Below are 23,922 nucleotides of genomic sequence, written 5' to 3' on the forward strand. Positions count from 1 at the left end.
TGACCCAAAACATCAGCTTTCCTGCTCCTCCGATGCTGCCTGGCCTGCTGTGTTCCTCTAGCTCCACACTGTTGTTAAATTCTCTCGTTGGCGATGGCCATTGCCCAGCACTACTTTGACATGAATGTTAATTGCCACTAATCACCTTGCCCACTCTTCAGTATCTGAAGAGTTGCAATTGGTGCTGCGCTTTATCCAATCATCAGTGAATACTTTAACTTTTATGATGGGGGAAAGGTCATTGATATCGGAGCTATAGATTGTTGGGCCGAGTATGCTACCCTTAGGAGCTTCTGTAGTGCTATCCGGTGATAGAGACGATTGGTTGCCAATAATCATAATTGTCTTCCCTTGTGCCAGCTATCCTTCTGACCAGCAGAGTGTTTTTCCATTGACTCTCATTGACTTCAGTTTCGTTCAGGCTCCATGGTGCCACACTTGGTCAAATGCTGCCTTTATGTCAAACACAGTCACTCTGAACTCAACTCTGGATTTCACTTCTTTTGTCCACATTTGAACTAACACTGGCAGCTCTGGCAGAAACCAAACGAAACATCAGGGAGTAGGTATTGCTGAGCAAGTGTCACTTGACAGCATTGTTGATGATCTCTTCTAACTCTTTGATAATGAAGAGTAGACTGTTATGAAAGTAAATGGCTCGGTTTTAATTGTCCTGTTTATTGTAGACAGGATTTCCATGTGGCCAGCTAGCTTAGGATGCAGTTTACTTTTGGAGTCCAAATAAGAACAAGCGATGGGTTGGGTGTGTTATTGGAAGGTTTTTAGTAGGCCATTACAAGCAGTCAAAGGTTAAGGAAGAGATGTTCAAAGCCCAATAGGTAGCTGGACCCACTGCTAAGGCAATGTGTGACAGAGGCAACTTGATCCAACCGAGCAAGATTGGAACTCTGGAAAACCCTGAGGCATAACTAGCCTGGTGAAAATTTGCAGTTGAGTCTGAATAAATACAAGTAGAGTTTCCAGAATTCAGGGCAGTGTGGTCCCAGGAAAGGCAGGTGATCAACTAGGATTTGTACAGGTGTTGAGGCCATCCATGATGGAGTGGCTCTTGAGGGAGTTTCAAGGCCAGATCATCGAAGTGAAGAATTGTAATCCCTTGTGAAATACAATGAGGTTTGATGATCACAACTCTTGTTAATGCCTGGAGAAGGTTGCTGAGAAATTTCTGGTGTCTGTCTTGATTATTTGTTATTTTGATGTGTTCTGTTGAGTATTTGATCACTTTTTCTAACCCATGTTTATCTCATGTTAATTCTCGATGTTAGAATGTAATTTTCTTTGTCTTATAGATTGTATTATAGTTCTGACGTTGTGTATTGAAGTTCATTATTTCATGGCATCTTGTGGCTTTATTGTCTGCATTTTCTCAATTTCAAAAAAGCCTTTACTGGTCCCAAGTCATAACAGGTCCCATTTGGTATCTTCTTCCAATTTCGGCATCGTTCTATCATAGAGTAAGAGAAACCCTGCAGCGTGGAAGCAGGCCATTTGAACCATGGAGTCCACACCGACCCTCCAAAGAGCATCCCACCCAGACCCGCTTCCCTACCCTATCCCTGTAACCCTGTATTTCCCATGACTAATCCACCTAGCCTGCACATCCCTGGATACTATGGGCAATTTAGCATGGCCAATCCACCTAACCTGCATGTCTCTGGTCTGTGGGAGGAAACTCACGCAGACACGGGAAAATATGCAAACTCCACACAGATAATTGCCCAGGGCTGGAATGAAACCTGGGTCTCTGGCGCTATGAGGCAGCAGTGCTAACTGCTGAGCCACTGTGCCGCCCATCTTGCCACAATGTTCTGCCACTGTATACAGCACGAACTCATTATGAAGGATCCTTATTTGGGCCTGATTTGAAAGGGCAGAGTTGTATGTGGAACATGGAAAATGTAACAAAACACATCAACCAATGGAATTTGTATCAAATTGTTTATAAATAGTAATGTCCTCTTGTTGGTTTGAGCCATAGTTGATTTTTCTAAGCACATTTGGTGAGGCAAGCTTCTTTCAAATAGGTTTCAGTATAAATGAAGCTAACACAAGCTCCTTGAATGTATTGAAACTGGACTGGGTCATTGCAATAAAAATGGCTGTCAGTAGATGAGCTGGAGTTGAGATTTGATTACATCGTGAGCACAATGTTGTATGTTACTAAACTGTTCAGTCAAAGTGCATTTTTTTGAGACTTCTCAAAGAGTTGACAGTTCTATTTTTTTTATCTCCCTATAGTGCCTTGAATTCAATGACCTCAGGTTGGCACCTGTGGCAATATATCAAGACTGGTATAATACCCTATCTACGATGTTCTGCCTTGTTCTTTCATTATCTCAATAACGTTCCAGCCCCAGTTGAACTGCAAGGTAATTTTTTTCCAAATACGAATTACATCTTGGAGTAGTTTGCTCCAACTTCCTCACTTTGAGATCAAGCCTTTCTTCCATGTATTAAAACACATTTTTCACCTTTTCTCTGATAAGCACTGCAAAATATTTCTCAAAGTCTAAAACTCCAAAATCCAAATATCCATATTCTCTTTTTTTAATCCTTTACTGCAAAATAAAAACACAGCTAACTCAAATACAGAAGACATTTAATCCTTTAGTGTAATTTATGCAACTTGATTATTTGTACCAAAGCCATAATCATCCTATTTTTTCCAGTACTTGGTGAGAAACTTCTCAAAATAGTGGAAGCTTTTATGATACGCGATGTTTGTATTGTATTTGAGATGTATATGCTTAGAGGACTTTGACAGTGAACCTGATTCTATTCAATTTCAGAGAATGGACCACACCACTTTGAACTGTTATGCCGCTATCTTTCCCTCCCAACAAATCTAATGAGTCTTTTCAAAACTGAGAATGATACAATTGACCCATTGATACAAAGGTAAAATTTATGAACAACAAATACTTTCATGTTGAATAAATAATCTGTTTTGCGATCCAGAAATAAATGTTATATGATTGGTCTTTCCTTAACTGAAGAACATATGCCACCATGAAACTTCAACATGAGTTTAGTTATTAGTTATGATATTTTACAAGTAACACATGAAAATTTTTTTTCAAAATGTTATCTGCTTTCTCTTTTGAAGATGAGTTAGTTGTTTTTCAGCATTAGAAAATGGTTAAATTTTACAGTCAATTCATTGTTATGCAATCACAGATTTTTTGTGTATATTAATATGGTGATTGTTGGAAACTAACATGCCTGTAAAATAAAATCTTAAAATTGTAGATGGTGTGGTGTTGCAGAAGTGCAGAGCTTTGTGAAAGGGGAGAGAACGGCGATTAGGTAGGCTTCTACCTTGTGGTTTTGTGATCAGATAGAATAAAATTGGCAAATAAATATTATTACTCTTTAAGTTTCTTTTACCTTCTGCTTACCCCTGTTCCAGCTATCCTAGGGAGCCAAACAAGTTAATTGAACTTCCTGATGATTACAGTTGCCTCATAAACCGAACATCCTGTTTTACGTGAGTATACAAATATCTTTGTATTTGGATCTAACAGTGATCTGTTGCAAACTGAATCGTGAGCTGCTGAAATTTGATTTAATTACACTGAAAATCATGGAGCTTATTATAGTGATGTTTGTGAACAAGATTGAAGAAAAGTAGTTGTCTCCATACTTCAACTTCTGAACCATAAGAACAGAGAGATTTTCTTGTGGCTGCATGCACCTTATAAAGTTGAGGCTTAATTTGCTCATCTCTGCCCATGCCTGGGATAGCACCAGGTGTATCTAAATGAGACATGTCAACCTGGTGAAACTACAGCACAGGACACCGTGTATGTTCACAGCAGAAGCAGCATGTTATGGACAGAGCTGAGTAATTCCTCAACCAACAAATGAGATCAAAGTTTTGCAATCTTGCCACATTCAGTCATGGACAACCAACTACCGGAGGAGGCATCGTGAACTTTCCCAGACTCAATATTGACAGAGCATAGCACGTGATTTTAAAAAAAAAAAAAAAACAAAACAGCAGGCTCAAATGTTTTAGAGATAGTAGGAACTGCAGATGCTGGAGAATCCGAGACAACAAGGTGCAGGGCTGGATGAACACAGCAGGCCAAGCAGCATCATAGGAGCAGAGAGGCTGACGTTTCGGGCCTAGACCCTTCATCAGAAAAGGGGGAGGGGAAGGGGGTTTTGAAATAAATAGGGAGAGAGTGGGAGGCGGATAGAAGAGGGATAGAGGAGAGGATAGGTGGAGAGGAAACAAACAGGTCGAAGAGGCGGGGATGGAGCCAGTAAAGGTGAGTGTAGGTAGGGAGTTAGGAAGGGGATAGGTCAGTCCAGGGAGGACGGACAGGTCAAGGGGGCGGGATGAGGTTGGTCGGTAGGAGATGGAGGTGCGGCTTGAGGTGGGAGGAGGGGATAGGTGGGAGGAAGAACAGGTTAGGGAGGCAGGGACGAGCTGGACTGGTTTTGGGATGCGGTAGGGGGAGGGGAGATTTTGAAACTTGTGAAATCCACATTGATACCATTGGGCTGCAGGGTTCCCAAGCGGAATATGAGTTGCTGTTCCTGCAACCTTCGGGTGGCATCGTTGTGGCACTGCAGGAGGCCCAGGATGGACATGTCGTCTGAGGAATGGGAGGGGGAGTTGAAATGGTTCGCGACTGGGAGGTGCAGTTGTTTGTTGCGAACCGAGCGTAGGTGTTCTGCAAAGCGGTCCCCGAGTCTCCGCTTGGTTTCCCCGATGTAGAGGAAGCCACACCGGGTACAGCGGATGCAGTATACCACATTGGCAGATGTGCAGGTGAACATCTGCTTGATGTGGAAAGTCTTCTTGGGGCCTGGGATGGGGGTGAGGGAGGAGGTATGGGGGCAGGTGTAGCACTTCCTGCGGTTGCAGGGAAAAGTGCCGGGTGTGGTGGAGCTGGAGGGGAGTGTGGAGCGGACAAGGGAGTCACGGAGAGAGTTGTCCCTCCGGAAAGCAGATAAGGGTGGGGAGGGAAAGATGTCTTTGGTGGTGGGGTCGGATTGCAGATGGCGGAAGTGTCGGAGGATGATGCGTTGGATCCGGAGGTTGGTGGGGTGGTACGTGAGGACGAGGGGGATTCTTTTTTGGTTCTTATTGCGTGGACGGGGTGTGAGGGATGAGGTGCGGGAGATGTGGGAGACATGGTTGAGGGTGTTCTCGACCACCGAGGGGAAGTTACGGTCCTTGAAAAACGAGGACAACTGAGATGTACGGGAATGGAATGCCTCATCCTGGGAGCAGATGCGGCGGAGGCGAAGGAATTGGGAATAGGGGATAGCATTTTTGCAGGAAGGTGGGTGGGAGGAGGAGTATTCTAGGTAGCTGTGGGAGTCGGTGGGCTTGAAATGAATATCGGTTTCTAGGTGGTTGCCCGATATGGAGACAGAGAGGCCCAGGAAGGGGAGAGTGGTGTTAGAGATGGTCCAGGTAAACTTAAGGTTGTGGTGGAAGGTGTTAGTGAAGTGGATGAACTGTTCGAGCTCCTCGTGGGAGCACGAGGCGGCGCCGATACAGTCATCAATGTAACGGAGGAAGAGGTGGGGTTTAGGGCCGGTGTAGGTACGGAAAAGGGACTGTTCCACGTAACCTACAAAGAGGCAGGCGTAGCTTGGGCCCATGCGGGTACCCATGGCTACCCCCTTTGTCTGTAGGAAGTGGGAGGAATTGAAAGAGAAGTTGTTGAGTGTGAGGACGAGTTCGGCTAAGCGGATGAGGGTGTCAGTGGAGGGGGACTGGTCGGGCCTGCGGGACAGGAAGAAGCGGAGGGCCTTAAGGCCATCTGCATGGGGAATGCAGGTGTAGAGGGACTGGACGTCCATGGTAAAGATGAGGTGTTGGGGACCGGGGAATTGGAAGTTCTGGAGGAGGTGGAGGGCGTGGGTGGTGTCACGGACATAGGTAGGGAGTTCCTGGACCAAGGGGGAGAAAATGGAGTCGAGATAGTTGGAGATCAGTTCGGTGGGGCAGGAGCAGGCGGAGACAATGGGTCGACCAGGGCATTCAGGTTTGTGGATTTTGGGAAGGAGATAGAAGCGGGCAGTGCGAGGTTGGGGAACGATGAGGTTGGAGGCCGTGGGTGGGAGGTCACCTGAGGTGATGAGGTTGTGGATGGTTTGCGAGATGATGGTTTGGTGCTCAGGGGTGGGGTCATGATCAGGGGGGCGGTAGGAGGAGGTGTTGGAGAGTTGGCGTCCGGCCTCGGCGATGTAGAGGTCGGTGCGCCATACTACAACTGCGCCTCCCTTGTCCGCGGGTTTTATGGTGAGGTTGGGATTGGAGCGGAGGGATCGAAGGGCTGCACGTTCTGCGGGGGAGAGGTTGGAGTGGGTGAGAGGGGTGGAGAGGTTGAGGCGATTGATGTCTCGACGGCAGTTGGAGATGAAGAGGTCGAGGGAGGGTAGGAGGCCTTAGGGTGGTGTCCAGGAGGAGGGGGTGTGTTGGAAGCGGGAGAAGGGGTCAGTAGAGGGAGGGTTAGGTTCACGGTTAAAGAAGTAAGCGTGGAGGTGGAGGCGGCGGAAAAACTGCTATGTCCAAGCGTGAGCGGTATTCGTTGATGTGTGGGTGGAGGGGGACAAAGGTGAGCCCTTTACTGAGGACAGACCGTTCGTCCTCAGTAAGGGGTAGGTCTGGGGGGATGGTGAAGACTCGGCAGGGCTGGGTGCTGCTGTCTCCTGTTTTCACCTCTTTTCAGCCAGAAGTGTCAAATTGATAAATTATTTCAGCTTACACCTGAGGTCCCCATCATTGTAGAAGCCATTAGTTTAGAAGGGGAGAGAGCAGACTGCAGTTTGTATTGAACTATGAAATATAAATAAACAGTCATTGAAAATTGATTCCTGCTTTGGTAATGGATGATGCACTGTATCATAATACATGTAGATTAAATGTTTGTTGTTATGAAGAGGCGTTATAGTTTATTATTTCTGTGTCTTGAATTTTTGGAGATTCTGGGATCATTTTTAAAAGCTCAGTGAAAAGTCACCTTGGAACATACTTTTAAACAAAGCATTTATAGAAAACCACACTAGTTATTTTGCTGGTCTTTGTTGTTTAAACTCGCATGAGGGAAAGCGTATGACTATTTTAATTATTTCATTGCTATCCTGTTTGGATAGTGCCTGCAGGCTTGAAATATTTATTTGGATTTTCAGTTAGGGGAAAGCCTGCTACAGAAGAAGATGCTCAGCTTTTAACTACTGTTTTAGAGGCACCTTTGCTGTGAGAAGAGGGTAAAAACTGGTTGTGATTCTGGAAGAGTGAAGAGTGACTGTAAGAACTTAACAGTTTTGGATTTTCTGAACAAGTGGGATCTACCAGGACCCGAGAGAAATGGTGCAATTTTAAAGACTTGACTGTATGTACAAGAATTTAGGATGACAGACTGAAAAATTCTACACTTTACTTTCTTACCTTAAGAATAAATGCCATTAGGCCAGAAAGTGCTTTTTAAGTGAATCACTCCAGAGAGAAATCTTTTCCTTTTCCCTTTACTTGAAGCGTATGCCTTTGTATTATTTATTGTTCACATGTATATTTAACATTTTATCATTTATATTTATAACTAACATTCATAATTTCATTTCGCAAATAGTGTTCATTAATTCTGCATTCCCATTGAATGGGTGTTGTTTTATAACAAATTGCTAATTTTATATTTATTGAAGACACCTGGTTAATGGATCATTTCATTCAAAATATAATATAGTGATGGCATAAGATTGTCCATACCAGGATCTGGTTACGTAATTTATATTTCACATTGTGACCCATGGAGCAAGAGTGCGCCCCTCCCATCTTGTAACATACAAATGACAGCTCACTCATGATGCCTAACACAAAACAATAATAGGAAGGACCAGGTGTACTGCACCTCATTATGTGAAAATACCTTTGGTAGTTACTGAGACTTTTGAGATGATCTAGAAGTTGACATTTTTACCGGCCAGAATATCTTTGTGATTGAGGCAATGACTGGAATTTTTTCTGTGCGCTAAATGAGAGCCCCCTCATGAGTCGACTGGTTTTAATCATTTTTTAAGTCTATGGAGATGAGTTAAGAGGTCTCTGAAATTAATCAAAGAAAACCATTAAGGACAAAGTCTAATATGGAAAATTTGTCCTATCTGTATCCTGAGAATGGCTTACAGGAACATGCAAAGTAGCTCAAGAAATCTGGGTAGATAAACATGCCAAATCCCAAACATTTCAACCAGGGATTTAGATATCAGTATTACTGCGTTTACAAGGTGAAAGTATGGTGCATGATCCATATTGAGTAGTCAAAATAAGTGGTGAACTAAATGATCTGATTGACACCACAGATCACCAATTAAATCATAGGACTGTCAAATCAGTACGTTGAAACAATATCATCACCGGGATGCGAGTAGGCAAGTTTGGATGTGTCAGGTAGCAAAGAAGGAGAATAAAAGGGATAGTGAAAATGAAACAGAAGGAGGCTACAGAATTCTCAGATTGCGTGACATCCTGTCTGGTTAGCTAGCAGTGTTGCATCTCTTGCATTCAGAGAAGCCTTCATAGTTGAAAGCAGAAGTTCAGTATGTGATGGGAAAAACACCTCTCTTTACCAAATCGAAGTAGTTAGAATTTTCCAGTGATGTTTTTGCCTAAGCTTGATGATTCAACCAGATACTTCAATAACTTGGGAGGACTGCTTTGAACAGTTTGGCGCTGTGCTTAGGAAATTTCGGTCCATTCTTTGGGTAATAAATCTTGCCAAAACCTTGCAAGGGTGAGTGTAGTTGATGTAGGGCATATAAAAGGGCACAGACAAATGTTGCCAAGATCAGAAAAGGGCAAGCATTAGTAGAGTTCCCTGCCACTAAACCTCATCGGGAAATGAAGAGGTTTTTGTCCATGTATGGTTTCTATCACAAGTTTGTACCAAATTTGAGTGCCATAGCTGCTCCACTACCTGATTTACCGCAGGAAAATTTGCACGTTTAGGATAGGTCATGGAGAGTTGAGGGTGTTGGTTGGGTTGTGAACATTTGGTTGCCCTTGAGACATGGGTGAAGTGAGTGGGCATGAGCATCTTGGGTGTAGAGGCAGTGTCAGATCAAAGTCTGGTCAGTGGTGGGGTTGGTGGTGAGGTCCAGGTTAGGTGTCAGGCATTTGTGAAGGGTTGGGAAGTGGTGAGGTAAGAGTCAGGAGGATCAACTTAATAATGAGGGGAATACGTATTCATTCCTTGAACTTTTCCCTGGAATCTCTTGAGCTAAATCAGACAGAGCCATTACACATCTCCAACTCTAAATCAGAGTTGGTACATTTGTTTGGAGGGTTCCAGTAGATGTTTTCAGCTTCCATTAATTGCCATAGAGCTGGCTGGGCCAGGATTTCTGGATGGTATTAATGCACAGCTCCTGTCTACTTGGCTGCAATAATGATCTTGCTGTTGGAAGGTTTGGGCCATGATTCCTTGTCCAAAAAAACTGAATTTGGCCATTTCTACCTATGATTATTACCCATCAGCAATGGAAGGGCTAATTTAAAGCATTGTTGAGCAATAATTGCTTACACATAACCCATTGCTCAATGTGGAGTTTCAATCCTACTAGAATTAGTTAGCTTCGTATAATTAACTGAATTCCAGAAATAAAGTGAAAGTACGTGTTGTTGAGCATCAAAGAGCATTCTTCTTAATACATTCATGGGATGTGGAAATCTATGGCTCCGCCAGCATTTATTGCCCATTTCTCACTACACTGGGGAAGGTATGGTGAACTGCCTTCTTGAATGAATGCAGTCCTTGGGATGTAAGGACATCCAGGTCAGGGATAGTGTGGGACTAAGAGAGGAAATGCAGGTTATGATGCTGTGATGCATCTGTTGCCTTGTACTTCTAAGTCATAGAGGTCACTTGTTTGGTAGGTGCTGTCAAAGCAGCAGCCTTGGTGAGTTGCTGCAGTACATCTGCCCTGTGGTGATACAAGTGAATGTTGAAGATTATGAATGGGGTGCTAATTATTTCTGATGAAGGGTCTAGGCCCGAAATGTCAGCCTTCCTGCTCCTACGATGCTGCTTAGCCTGCTGTGTTCATCCAGCTCTACACCTTGTTATCTCTGCTAATTATGTAGGCTGCTTTGTCCTGGATGGCGTCCAGATTTTTGTGTGTTGTTCCTGCACTGAGTCTGGCAAGTGGAGATTATTCCATCATGCTCATGATTTGTGGACACGCACTGTGGAGATAGGAGCTGAGTCACTTGCTACAGAATGCCTAGCTTCTGACCTGTTCTTGTGCTCACAGCATTTACGTAGCTGGTCCAGTTCAGTTTCTGGACAATTGTAATTTCCAGTTTTATACTCCGAAAGAAGAGAACAGCATTTTAACAAAATTTGTACCCACACTTTTACGTGAGGACTTTATTTCAATTGGCCACGCTCCATAAAACACACACCACCAAATACTAGCTCGCATATTCAAACCAATTCACAACCAATTCTAACCCAACCAATATATTAATATATCCATCACCTGTCTCCTCATTCCATTAGATCTAAGGGATTATTTCAGACCATATTAAATGATGACATCAAGGATGTTGAGGTTGTGGGATTCAATGATGGTAATGACATTGGATGTCAAGGGTCAATGATTAGCTTCTGTCTTGTTGGAGATGGCCATTGCCTGGTATTTGTGAGGCAAAAATGTTACTTGCCATTTATCGTTGCAGTCTGGATGTTATCCAGGTCTTCCTGCATTTAGGCATGAACTTCTTTAGAACCTGCGGAGTCGTGAAAAGTGCTGTACGTCATACAGTCATCAGCTAGCATCCCTACCTCTGACCTGATGGCAGGGGACGGTCATTAATAAAACAGGAAGGTAGTTGGATCCAGACACTATCGTAAGAAACTCCTGCAGTGATGTCATTGGACTGAGATGATTGACCTTCAACAACCCCAACCATTTTTCTTTTTACTAGGTATAACTACAACCAGCAAAGATTTTGTTCTGATAACCATTGACTGTAGTTTTGCTTAAATGATGGTCACATGGTGCCTTGGTGTGAAGGGCAGTCACTCTGACCTCAATCTGGAGTTTAGCTCTTTACCTATGTTTGGACAAAGGCTGTGATAAGGTCAGAAGCTGGAATGCAACTGAGTATCAGTGAGCAGGTTATCCCTTTGTAAGTGCTGCATGATAACATCCTTCCAAAACTTTGCTAATGACTGAGAGTAGACAGATGGGGCAATAATTAGGCAAGTTAGATTTAACCTACTTCTTATGCACTGCAGATACTTGGGGCATTTTCTGCAATGTTGGCTAGATGGCATTGTTGTAGTTGAACTAAAACGTCATGGCTTGTGACCTGGCTTGTTCTGCAGCACAAGTCTTCAATATAATTGTGGATTTGTTGTTCAAGCCTTTGCAGTATCCAGTATCTGTAGCAATTTTTTGATATTTATGTAATGGGGGGAACTTCAGGAGGGACCCAAAATAGATCATCCACTTGGCACTTCTGGCTGCGCACTGAACACCACCCCATATCCCTTGCACTGCCCCCCCCAACACCCTCCATCATCCAAGCCAATACGCATCTTTCTGCCAGACCATACTCCATGACTGACCCTGATTCCTTACATTGTACTCCCCTGCCTTTCTAACCCCTCACCAACCTGCCACCCTAACCCCTTCACTTACTTAAGATACTTGCCCATTCACAGTAGCTGCCAGTGTTTGCTTGACATTTAATCTGAAGAGTACAGCACTTAATGCTGTAAAAGAGGGAGTGGTTTCTACAATAGCCTTCCCTACTACTGGATTTCAGGATTCCTGGCTTGGTTCTAACTGGACGCTTCTGCCCAGGAATGTTTAATCTAACCAGGGTTGAGAATTGTTCTGACAAAGGGTCACTGGACCTGAAAAGCTAACTCTGATATTTTTCTTCGCAGATGCTGCCAGACCTGCTGAGCTTTTCCAGAAACTACTGTTTTTGTTGTTGTGAATAGGATTTCTGACCCTGACTGGAATTTCTAGGCCTAACTTTTTTTAAAAGAAGTATCTTATGTCTGGCTTCATCTCTCTCCGAGTCTGCAAGCAAAGACAACATAGTGTGACGTTGCATCACGTCCTGCGATGATGTGTACGAATTCATTGACATGTCACGTATAGTTTTAGACTTAGCCCTCTAATAACTGTAACGTGAGAACTTGTTCCAAATAAAATTGTTATCACACCAGCGCATCATAAAATGATGCTGAATTAGCAGACAGCTCCCATTACAAGGGGAAAATAACATTTCACATTCTTTCCCATCAAAGTTTCAATAAGTGAGTTTCATCTGTTTATACTTAATTGACACCTGTGCCAAAGTTTTTACTACTTTTCTTTACAATTTGAAATAGATGTCCAAAATCAGGTGGGGATAAAAGTCGGGCACCAACACTCTGCTTGGTCTGTGGGGGAATGCTTTGTTCTCAGAGCTACTGCTGTCAAACAGAACTGGAAGGAGAAGATGTTGGGGCCTGTACTGCTCATACCTACACTTGTGGTTGTGGAGTTGGAATTTTTTTGCGGTGAGTTAAAACCTTAATCTTATTGTTGTAACCCCTAAGAGACACTTCCATCTTCACCAGTTCCACAAGTAATAATCATGTTGAAGTATGAATCATTGTAATTGTGATGTGGAGTTAATTCAGAATTGAAGCACTGAAATCCTTTGCTTCAGGACACTATAATCCTAGTTTTCAACTCTGTGTTCCAAAAGGCAGCATTTCAGTAATGTTTGGTCAGAGAGCTGAATTATAAGAGCATCTGATGATTTGATTCTTTATTAATAGAAGAGCGAGAAATTGATCCCCAAATACAGTGCTTTGTAAAAATAAACTAAATTGCGTATAGTTTTAACATTGTTATGGTTGTTGTGCATTTTCAGAGTTCGAGAGAGCCAGATTTTGTTCCTGGCTGGAAAGACAAAAGGGTGCTTTTATCCACCGCCCTACCTTGATGATTACGGAGAGACAGATCAGGGACTGAGGTAAAAAGTTAAAACATTTTTTAATACAAACGTGGGCTGCACTTTTTAGTGAAAGAACATACACAAGTTCAGATTTTTTTATTAAATGTTCCAGAGATTCTCTGCATGTATTTGTCATGTAATCTTTTGTACAGGTGTTATTCTGTGTGATTTATTCTATTTAGGCTACCTGTTTCTTGATCATTAATGCCAGAAAAGATTTTTTTTGATACATGTGGCCCTGTTTTGAGCATTTCTGCAATCTTACAAGTCATCAAATTATAGCTAATTAGTGAATATTCTTGCCCATTCTGGCAGTTTATCTCTGCAATATTTAACATGATTCTCAAGGCTAATTCTCAATAATTTGTCAAATGGTTATTAATCCACCTTTTTCCTCTACACGAACTTCAACATGAATGAATTTGCTTATCCCTTACTGAATCCCAGATACTACTGACTGACTGCTTATTTCTTGAGCATTATGTTTTCTCTCCTTGACGTGAAGAAGGTGAATGTATAAAGCTAAATACTTGACAATGGTAATCTTACTTGAATTGCATTTTTCAGACGAGGGAATCCCCTTCATCTCTGCAAAGAGCGGTACAGGAAGCTGCAGAAACTGTGGCAGCAACATAGCATCACTGAGGAGATTGGCCATGCACAAGAAGCAAATCAGACGCTAGTTGGCATTGACTGGCAGCACTTGTGATTAATTTCTAATAGAACTGTAGGCACTCGGCACATCCTGAAGCAAAAAAAAGTCCTCTTGCAGGAAGTCAGAGGATCAGGTTTAATGAAGTACACCTCAGGCCACCCATTTTGAAACACTTACTTCAGAATTACAGTGATTTTAAAAAAAGATTACATAACTGTTCACCTGTCATTATGAAAATGTGGATTGCATGTGAAGTGTGTATTTTAAAGAGATGTCATTCACTTTATTTGCACTTGAAATTTTCTCCAAAAAGGTGGAACATTTTGGGATAATAAAGCCCACATCTTCAAAGCCGCTGTTTTTTAATTATCATTATTTATCAGGTGTTGGAGTAATACAATATGGACATCCAAAGTGTGTTTCTGTGCTCTATAGTTAGTGATGTCTAATGAACAATTTTGGATCAAATGTGGAAAAGATTGCTGGCCTTCAATTGGAAGTTGTCTTTTTTTTTTTTTTGCTTTCCCTCTCTTTGTCTTGATTCCGTAGTAGCTTATTCACTTTACACCTATTTGTGAATGTGCTTTCTTAAGGTGTGCATCTGGTTTCAGTCAACTAATCAAACTTTGAATATTGTGGTCACAAGAATAAGAAGGATTTTCGTCAGCTATAAAAGCAGTTTGCCACTGTTCTTCTTGTGTTAAAGATCTTACTATTTGTGTGTTATCAAAAATATATTGTAAAATGTGTTTAAAGGATATAAAAAGCTATTTTATAATGTGCCGTTTACTATGAATTTATTTTTTAAAAAAGTCGTATGCAAGCAGTGGCTGTAATCAGGGCAGTTAACTCGGTGATTTTATTTTAAATTGCAAGAATTAACTAGAGGTTTCTTGAAATATACTTTTAATAGGAATGATGGTAAGCAAAGAGGAAGTGCTCCTAGTTTTAATTTTCTTGTCTTTGCTTATCTGGAGCATTCCTTTATCAAATGTTCACTTCAGACTTTAATCAGAACCTGCTTGTTAACATGTACCTTGCAAAACTCAATGATTCTGTTATTCTTTGGCTGGAGTTGGTCATGGATTGTTTCAAGCACATATTATTCGGGCAATATACAGTGCTTTGTAGAAGCCAGTAAAGAAGCATCACAAACAAAATGAAGTAAGTATGATTAAATGTATATTTTAAGTAAGATAGACTACACAGCATCATGCTCCATAATGCTCCATATGCAAAATGCTCCATAATTATCAAACTTCATGAAACACTTTTTTTTGTTTTGTTGAGGATGTGGTAAAATGAGCTAATTAATTGTGTTAATACTTCAAAAACTGCGTTTAGTCCTCATAAAACGTGGTCAAATATGGGTATGATTCTGTTCTTGTTTATGTCATAAATGCCTAAGTGTTCGTAAGTATACTAATTTCTATTGATTTAAAACTAATTTTGCATATGAACATGAGCAACATATTTTGTGACTACCTTTTGCCGTCGGTGTGGTCTTTCTGGTCCTATTAACAGCTCCAGCATACAGTTTAAATGTGCAAACACACCATTTGACACTTTCAGCTAAGTTGTTGGCAGTTAAAAATTGGTGTTCAAAATGTGAGTAAAACCGGAACAAGATGATCTTCATGTGTGTTACTACTTTGAATTTTCTGGGGGAGGTGAGGAATCTGACAAACGTCCTTCTGGTCCAGGATGAAGCAGTAAAGCCATTATATTGGATTGCTTGTGCTGCAGTATTTTTTTCTGGAATTTTCATGAATATGAAGTATTTCATCCTGAGATGGACAATTTAAACAAAAAGGGGAAATAATTAATCCTGTTTCATTTAAAAAGGCAGCTGCTGAAGATATGATGGAAATCTTCAGCACAAAACATATGGCTAACTAGGAATTATTTTCAATAATGCTGTTTGTAGCCATCCAAAATTAAATGAGGAAAAAATCAGTTCTGGACTTGTAACACTAAGCATAATGTAGTAATTGGATTTTCCGTTGTGAATAAAGTTTGAGAGAAAATAACAAATTTTACGGCTTTTTAGCTAACTTTGTTTATAAATTTGTCAGAACCTAGAAAATTTAATTCTGTGGAAACATAGCTTTCCAACATGTCTGTCAGGGAAGTGTTTTTTTTTTTACTGTTTGACATTTGCATTCAATGCTGACACCTAGACTTTTGTTACTAAATACTGGTTCTAGTTCTTCACAATTCTGATTATTTTGGAAGATCGATATGTACAAGGAAAGCCGTTCAGTTTATTCATCCAGAGTGATCCTACTGTTTGAATGTCACCGCTTCTGTAGTTTTTTTTAGATCAATTTCACACTTTTGCAACCCTAACTAATAATCCGTTCAGTTATGTCAGTTAAATTGCTTTTTATTGCTTTGAGTAAATACCCTTAAATCTAACTGTCGTGGTTTAGTTTAAAATAGTGTACTGCTGTTATCCATTCAATACCAATCATCTTATATTCCCTCTCAGTTAACTTATTCCAATCCTACAAGGCCCAGTCTTTGCTAATAACTCAGTCTGCTGATTCAAGAACCACACGTGTTTTTTTTTCCTGCCTTGTCTTCAGGCTTATGTGTCTCCATGGTTGTAAAGGAATACAAGGATGTCTTTTGTTCACGTTTTTGACCTCTGTGTTGCTGAGAATAAGTGAATCAACTCTATATCCTCCAATGATTTTCATTTCAACTAACACTGCACTTTCTTGTCTTGTTCTGCATTGATCATTGAAAGTAACCATTTTTGTTTTCCTTAACTTGATGTGAATTACTTATTGAAGTTTTTATGCATATATAACTAAATTTTATATATACAATGCTTGAAATCCAGCACTGTATTCAAATCTTAAACTCGAGTTTGAGATACACCATATAAGTTTAACACCTCTTTTATGTTTTTCTAAATTTAGGTTCAAGCTTTTACTCGATCATAATGCTGTTTCATTCTCTAGCAATATATCTGTTCTACTAACACTTAAACCTTATTGTTCTTCAACTAAATACTACTTACAATATACTCTCTTGTTGGAAAAGATTTTGATGCTTCTTGAAACCCATTGTTTCTTTGTGACTATGTTATTGAGATCAACGAAGGTTGATATTATTTCCATGCAAACAATAGACCACCACAGAATCTGTTTAACAGGCCTCATGCCACTGGCATATGAAATAGATTAACTACATTTGTGTATTGGTAAAAGTAGTAAATAACATCTTGTGCATTACTGCATCTTTGAAAAATGGAAGGTCCATTTTTAGAGATTTTCTATTTTACATAGAGTCAAGACAGGAAGACTTTTTAATGCTTGAATAAACATGAAAATACACAGGTGCTGCAATTTGGGTATAACATTAGCATATGTTTGGTCTTCCAGATAATTTTGTTTTCATTCAACTTAAGTACAGTTTGTTGTGAAAGTGACACTTCTGTTTTCCCATTGTTTGTTGACCCTGTTATAAATATAGATGAAAATCTGACAAAGCTGCAAGAACTCTCTTTAGTTTGAAACTAACGTATGTATTGTTGAAACGGAGAGCACACCCACTTCTTTTCTTTTCCTTGTCCTATTAATACTTTAAATTAACCATATTCTCCTCTTTTGTGCATTCTCCTCTCATGAAACCATTTAGCATGTATTTACATTCACTGTAGAAATGTTTATAAAATAGGAATACTTTCAGTATTTGAGAGAATACTTGTAATAAATGGGCTGTTAATATATGTTGAATTCATGTATAATTGGTACTATGTACTATATGTAAAAAAAAACCTCAAAATTCAAAATAAATGCTTTTGGTGTTGAAAGGTTTTTGTTCCTCCTTAATGCATGTAATGTTAAATGTGTACTTATCAAAAGATTATTGACCTTTGAGAGATTATTTCAGTCTACTTTAGATTATTTATTTGAAGTTAATTTCCTCTGAATTATCAAGGCTGGCTAATGAAGGAAAATTGGGCCACTGATTCCTTTACCGATCACTAGCCAAGTGTCTTGTTTAAAGTACCAGTACGATATAGATGTGTGGAAATTGGGTAACATTTAGTCCTAATATTCAACTGTTGGCTGTGGCAATTCAGATTGGGTACTGCAGGGTTGAGTTTATGGTAGGGGACAGCTTGATATATGCAGCTCCCAACTTCTGTTTCCAACCAAGTTACTGAAGAGACACCGGATTGTTTGCCAAGAGAACATCTAGAAAATCAGGTCGCAGATGGCTGGTTTCCTTTCCATCATATGGCCGTAGGTTTTCACCGCTTTAACGTGATTCTGGAGGTTTGATATGTGGCATCTAATTTGTGATATCTGATTACATGGCACGAGTCCACAGTTTGCAAATGTTATTGTAAATAACTGGATTCCCTGAGGTTGAGTGCGCATGGTTTTGTACCCATTCTACAGGAACAGGAGTAGGTCATTCAGACCATCAAGTCTGTGTGAAGATTCAATTAATTTGTGATCTGTAGCTGAACTGAAGTTGTAATTTACCATATCCCTTGATATCCTTGACCGACAATTCAGACCTGGTATCCACAGCCTCTTGATTTGAGAAATTTCTAGGTTTCTATCAGCTTTTCTGTGGAAAGCATAATTACCAATTTCATTCTCCAGTAGCCCAACTCTAGTTTTGAGATTGTTTAGTTTTTCCAGATTTCCTCACCAAAGGAAATCATTTCTCCATCTACAGGATTGAATCCTTTATTCATTTTAAACCCTGTGATTAATAACCCCCTCACATGCATAATCACACAACTTTGTAAGCCAAAGGAATGCAAGCCACCTTTTGCAAATGATTTTGTATATTTAACCCCGTGTTCTTACGAATCTGTGCTGCATCTTCTTCAAGGCCATCATATTTTCCCAGAAGTTCGACACCCAGCACTGGATGCAGTACTCCAGATAAATTACTGCAGAATGTGAATCAGAAGGCTGCCAGCGAGGAGGCAAAAAAAAACAAAAACTCAGTGTGTTGAAAGTACTCATCTGGCAGCATCTGAGGAGTGAGAAACAAAGTTAATGTTTTCAATCAGAACAGAGAAGAATGCAACATATGTGCACAATTGTGTATCTAAGATAGTGAGGTTCTGGGCAAGAATTAGTGGAAGGTCTGGTGGCAAAGTTTGTTTGAAGAAATGGATGTAATGATAGAGCATTTAGAGCTACATAATATGGTGAAGCAGAGTCAGCATAACTTTGTGAAGGGTAAATAATGCCTGACAGATCTACTAGAATCCCTGGTGGTCGTGTTAAGTAGCAGAGAAAGAGGAAGTAGAGGATGTAATATGTTTAGATTTTCAGAAGGTGTTTGATAGGTACCATATATTAGGCTACTGAATGAGAGAAGATCCCATGGTGTTGAAGAAAGCATGGCTAAATGAGCTAACTAATAGGAAGGATAAAGGGGGGCTTTTCTCAGCATGGCATCCTGTAACTGTTGAAGTGCCACAGGGATCACTGCTGTGGCCATAATTATTGCAATGTGTGAAAATGACTTGTATGAAGAAAGTCCATGTGCTATTTCCAGGTTTGTGGATCACACAAAAATGAGTGGGAAGGCATGTGGTAAGAATGACACAGCCTGCAGAGGGATTTAGATCAGTTATGCAAGTGGACAAAAACTTTGCAATTGGATTATAATGTGAGAAAATGAGATTATGTCCTTTGGCAGGATTGAAAAGTGCTGAATATTATTTAAATGGAGAAAGATTGCAGAAAATTACAGAACAGAGACTTGGGAGACCTCATCCATGAATCACCAAGTCTAGCATCCAAGTTCAGCGGTTAATAGGGAAGGCAAATGGAATGATGGCATTTGACTGATTCTGGCCTCAAGGAACATGTTTACTTACTACAATCTGCCTCTACTGCTCTTAAACAAAGCTTATCACTGTACTTTGGTACATGTGACAATAAATCAATCAATTGGGCAAAATCTTTTGCTGGCTGAAGCCATACCTAGTACAAAGGAATATCGTTGTGGTTATTGAAGATCAATCATCTCAGTCCCACAAGTTTCTTGGGGTAGCATCATCAGCCCAACCATTTCAGCTCTTTATTAATGATCTTCCCCATCATAAGGTCAAGTGGGGATGTTCACTGATGGCTATAAAAGTTCAGCTACATTCATGATTCTTCAGATAATGAAGCAGCCTTTGTCTGTCTGCAAGGTTGGACAACATCCCAGATGTGGGCTGGTAATTGTCAGATAACATTCGTGCCACAGAGACAAGTACCAAATTAAGGCCATATCTGACCTTGACATCATTGAATCCCTTGCAGTCAACATCCTGGAGGTTACCATTGAACAAGAATTGAATTGTATCAGACTTGTAAATATTATGGCTACATTGGTAGGTTGGAGACCAAGAATTCTGAAGCAAGTAGCTTGCTACCTGTCTCCCCAAAGTCTTTCCACCATCTACAAGACATAGGGCAGGAATATTGTGATTCACATGAGTGGGTGCCATTCCAACAACTCTCAAGGAAGCTCAATATCATCCAGGAAAGACAGTCTGCTTGAGTGGCACCCCGTCCAGCACTTTGAACATTCATCCCCTCACCACTGTTGCACAGTGGTGGCAATGTGTACTATCTGCAAGTTGCACTGTGATATGGCTCTTCCAACAGCACCTTCCAAACCTCCAACTTCTGGCATATGGAAGGATAAACGTGTAGCAGATGCATTGGCACATGACCACCTGAAGATCTCCCCCAAGCTGCACATCATCCTGATTTGAAACTATATTGTTGCTCCTCCATGGATCAAATTGCTAGACCTCCCTTCAACACTCTGGACATACCTTTACCCAAAGATTTCATCAGTTCAAGAAGGCAGCTCATCAGCAGCTTCACAAGGAAAATTAGGGATAGTCAATTATTTTGGCTTAACCAACAATGCCTACATCTCATGAACAAATAATAAAATAATCTGTATATAATTTTGAGTATTTATTGCTTCAAATACATTTTACGACTGAAACCTTTAAATTGTACTTGTCAGTATTTTTCAAAATAATGAGGTGATCATTTAACCTCCAATTATCTGCTGTTCAATTTTAAAGCTTTCACCGCTAGGTTTTATGCTATACACTTGAGACTGAGATAAATCAAGTATGCTGTCAAGACCTGCTTTTTGCAGGAATTGCTTTTGAAAAACCTCAAGTTATGAATTCACAAATGGTGAATATATTTTATAAGGACAATCAATTGTCTAGGTTCCAACCATCCAAAATATTTTATTTATATACATTATTTATATGTGTGTGTATATATAGTAGAAAATGTGAATCAATAACAGCAATGTTTAAATGAATATAATGTCCTGTAAGCTAAAACGCTTAGTAAAATAAGAAATGCATAAAATTTCTCACACTTGCCTCATTATAAGGTTCTCCAGAATGTGGCGATCATAACAAGAACACACATTTCAAACACTCCAGATGCAGATCATGATCAAGCCATGCACATGTTCTAGTCCAGGGAATTGCCATAACCCTGAAAAGACGACTGGCAGTGGTTTAACCTGAGGGTCACTCAAACTCTGATAAGGTAAGAGGTTAAGAAGAGTCCTTTGTGGTAACCATTGTTGGTGCGGGCCCCATGCTGTTGCCATCATTCTGCATTGCAAACCAGCAGTCTAGCTAATTGAGGTAACCAACCCCCAAGCCGAGGGTACCATATTTCATAGACATCTTCTCATTTTAGTTTTTTATTTTACACATTCATTTCAAAGTTTTTTTTTTTCATTTCTTGATGGTTTCTCAAAGGTTCTCTCTTTTTGTTTCTGAAGCCAGCAAAGAACACGGATCCATTACAAGTGAAATTGTGTACACAGTGTTTTGTGTGGATAAGCAAATTTGTAAATGATGAAAACATGAATGGCAGGACTTTACTATAAACGTTTTACAGATAATTGAAATAAACCCTTAGTTACTTTTCAAAATTCTTCTACACCTACCTCATTTCGTGTACCATCTGTGACTCATTATTGAGACACATTTCTATTGACTGTGAACAATGTCAAGAGACATACAGTCAGCTTCAGATTCTAACCTCAGCTGAGAATCATGCTAGATAGCTATAAAATGCTTGTGGCTTAGATTTTATCCCTCCTTTTCCATTACAGGGTCACTGAAGCCAAATAGAACAAACACGCTTGCCAAGATAATTTAGAATTGTCACTTCTGGTATGGTGTGTATTTCTCTCTTGGTCATTGAGAGAACAGAATCTTAGATTTATCCTCCAACACAGTTTCCAAAATTCCTGTAACAATTCGATTTTGCATTTGTCCAATTAATCAGAGAAACTATACTAAAATTAAGGAAAATATTACATTTCACCTTTTTTTCGGGTGATACCGTCGTGCTCAGACATTTCTGTGTTGTAACCTGTGCATGAATGTTTAAATTATTTCAAGCTTTACTTACAGGCCAGAAAGGGGGCATTTAACCCATCCTGCCTGTGCCAGTTATGAGAAAGTAATGTTCAGTTTGTCTACTCCCTGTTTTTTGCCTATGGTACTGCAACTTTTTCCTCTAAGTACATGACCTATTGGAAATTGCTGTTAAATCTGTTTTCTCCAGTTTTTTTTATTAACAGTACATTCTAGATTATAGCCATCTATTTACAAAATAATCACCTCTCCTGTGGTTCTTTGCCTGTTCTCAGAAATCAGTGTCGTTTAGTTACCCTCCACCTGTTGGAAAACATTTCCGTCTTTCCATCAAAAAAGCATTCATAATTTTTCTGTCTGTCATAACTTCCCTTTAACTTTCCCTGCTTTAAGGAGAATAGCCTCAAGTACCTTTAGTTTTTCCACATCACCTGCGGTCTCTTGTCCTTTAGTGGCCCAGATCTGTCAAACTGTCAAGCCATGAGCTTACTGTATTTCTATAATTCTGGCATAGCTTGCAGTTGCAGTTTTAAATGATATTTTGAAATGTAAGATGATTATTTTCTTAGCCTTTAATCCTATTTACTCCGCCTTGAAGTAACATTTCAAGACAGTTGAAAAGGATACAAAAAGTAAATGAAAATTCTCCGGCGTTAATGAAATACTGTATAATTTTGAATAAGTTACTTCGAATTAGTTTATGATAAGCATAAGTTTATGTTGTGTTAATAAATCTTAATTAGAAGATTTATTCTCAGCTCGTTTTTGTTTAAATGTATTTACTTCGTCCATTCTGTAGATTAACTTTTGCTGTTTTGAATATTTTGGTGATATTGACCTTGGCCTTTCCAAATATTTTCTCAGTTGGACACAAACCTGCACTGTAGGTAGTTATATTTACTAAAAATTTATCTGCTTTTGTGTTTATACAAATGCACTTTCATTTGTTTGATCAAATGTAACTTTGACAGTTCCTGCATGTGTAACATGATTTTAGTTGCAGTTTCCAAGCTGCCTTGAGTTTTGCCCCTCAACTGCAATGGAGGAAGTCTGCTGCAGTTATTCTCAATGTTTTTGCTTCATAGCTTGGAAAAAAAGACTATTTTCACATGCTCCTTCTCTATTTGCCTCTGCTGGAAGTGTTTGTGAGTGCCAGTGTGGATAGAGTAAAGTTTGACTGCAACTTTGTCAGTTATGGAATTGATCTACCTGAGAATCCAGTTCCCACTCAAAAATGGCCAATCACACTAAGTATCTAAGGGCTGTTGCTTCCATGGAGTCCTTTAGCACAAATTCTCTTCAGCAGGGGGAGAGCTCAAGTATTGTTGCATCCTGTTTGTTATAAATGCAATCTAGAGGAGGAAGAAATGTAGGAAATTACAAAGCTTTTTTTCGTTTCCATTATTCCATTTGCCCACTGTTGTTTCCATGGGTGTTCCTGTTATGAGATGGAATAACCACAGTAGTTTTGTTAAATCATAGAATATGTTCTATTTACTTGTAGTACAATAGTTTTATAGATCATTCGCTGGCTAGTATTTTCAAAACAGTAATACAGAGAAGTGTTAAAGCTGTTTAAAGTTTAATGGCTTTTTTTTTTGTTGAGTTAAACAGATAGACAAAAGATACTGAATAACTATAGTGTTCAAGTTACCAGTTATCGATTAAAAGGATTGGTCATGAACAATTATGGTGAGGACCTTCTTAATATTACAAAAATTGCACAATTCTATCTTGTGCTGTAGTGTATATGAAAAAGGTGTTACTTCAGCATTGAGAGATAGTAAGAACTGCCGATGCTAGAATCAGACAGCACAATGTGGAGCTGGAGGAACACCTTTTTCATAT

General features: G+C 39.9%; 1 protein-coding gene across 1 annotated transcript in view; it reads left to right on the forward strand.

Moving 5' to 3' along the window:
• ubr2 (ubiquitin protein ligase E3 component n-recognin 2) overlaps positions 1-17,487 on the forward strand; it is a 137,230-nt gene extending 119,743 nt beyond the window's left edge. Inside the window, exons 37-43 of the mRNA XM_048601332.1 lie at positions 2,260-2,390; positions 2,811-2,919; positions 3,271-3,327; positions 3,431-3,508; positions 12,396-12,566; positions 12,926-13,027; positions 13,577-17,487. Coding sequence (XP_048457289.1) covers positions 2,260-2,390; positions 2,811-2,919; positions 3,271-3,327; positions 3,431-3,508; positions 12,396-12,566; positions 12,926-13,027; positions 13,577-13,718 — 790 coding nt within the window. The 3' untranslated portion in view covers positions 13,719-17,487. The remainder of the gene's footprint in view (positions 1-2,259; positions 2,391-2,810; positions 2,920-3,270; positions 3,328-3,430; positions 3,509-12,395; positions 12,567-12,925; positions 13,028-13,576) is intronic.
• Positions 17,488-23,922: the final 6,435 nt, after the last annotated feature.

Source organism: Rhincodon typus, chromosome 9 (genome assembly GCF_021869965.1).
Source record: "Rhincodon typus isolate 14 chromosome 9, sRhiTyp1.1, whole genome shotgun sequence".
Lineage (NCBI taxonomy): Eukaryota > Metazoa > Chordata > Chondrichthyes > Orectolobiformes > Rhincodontidae > Rhincodon > Rhincodon typus.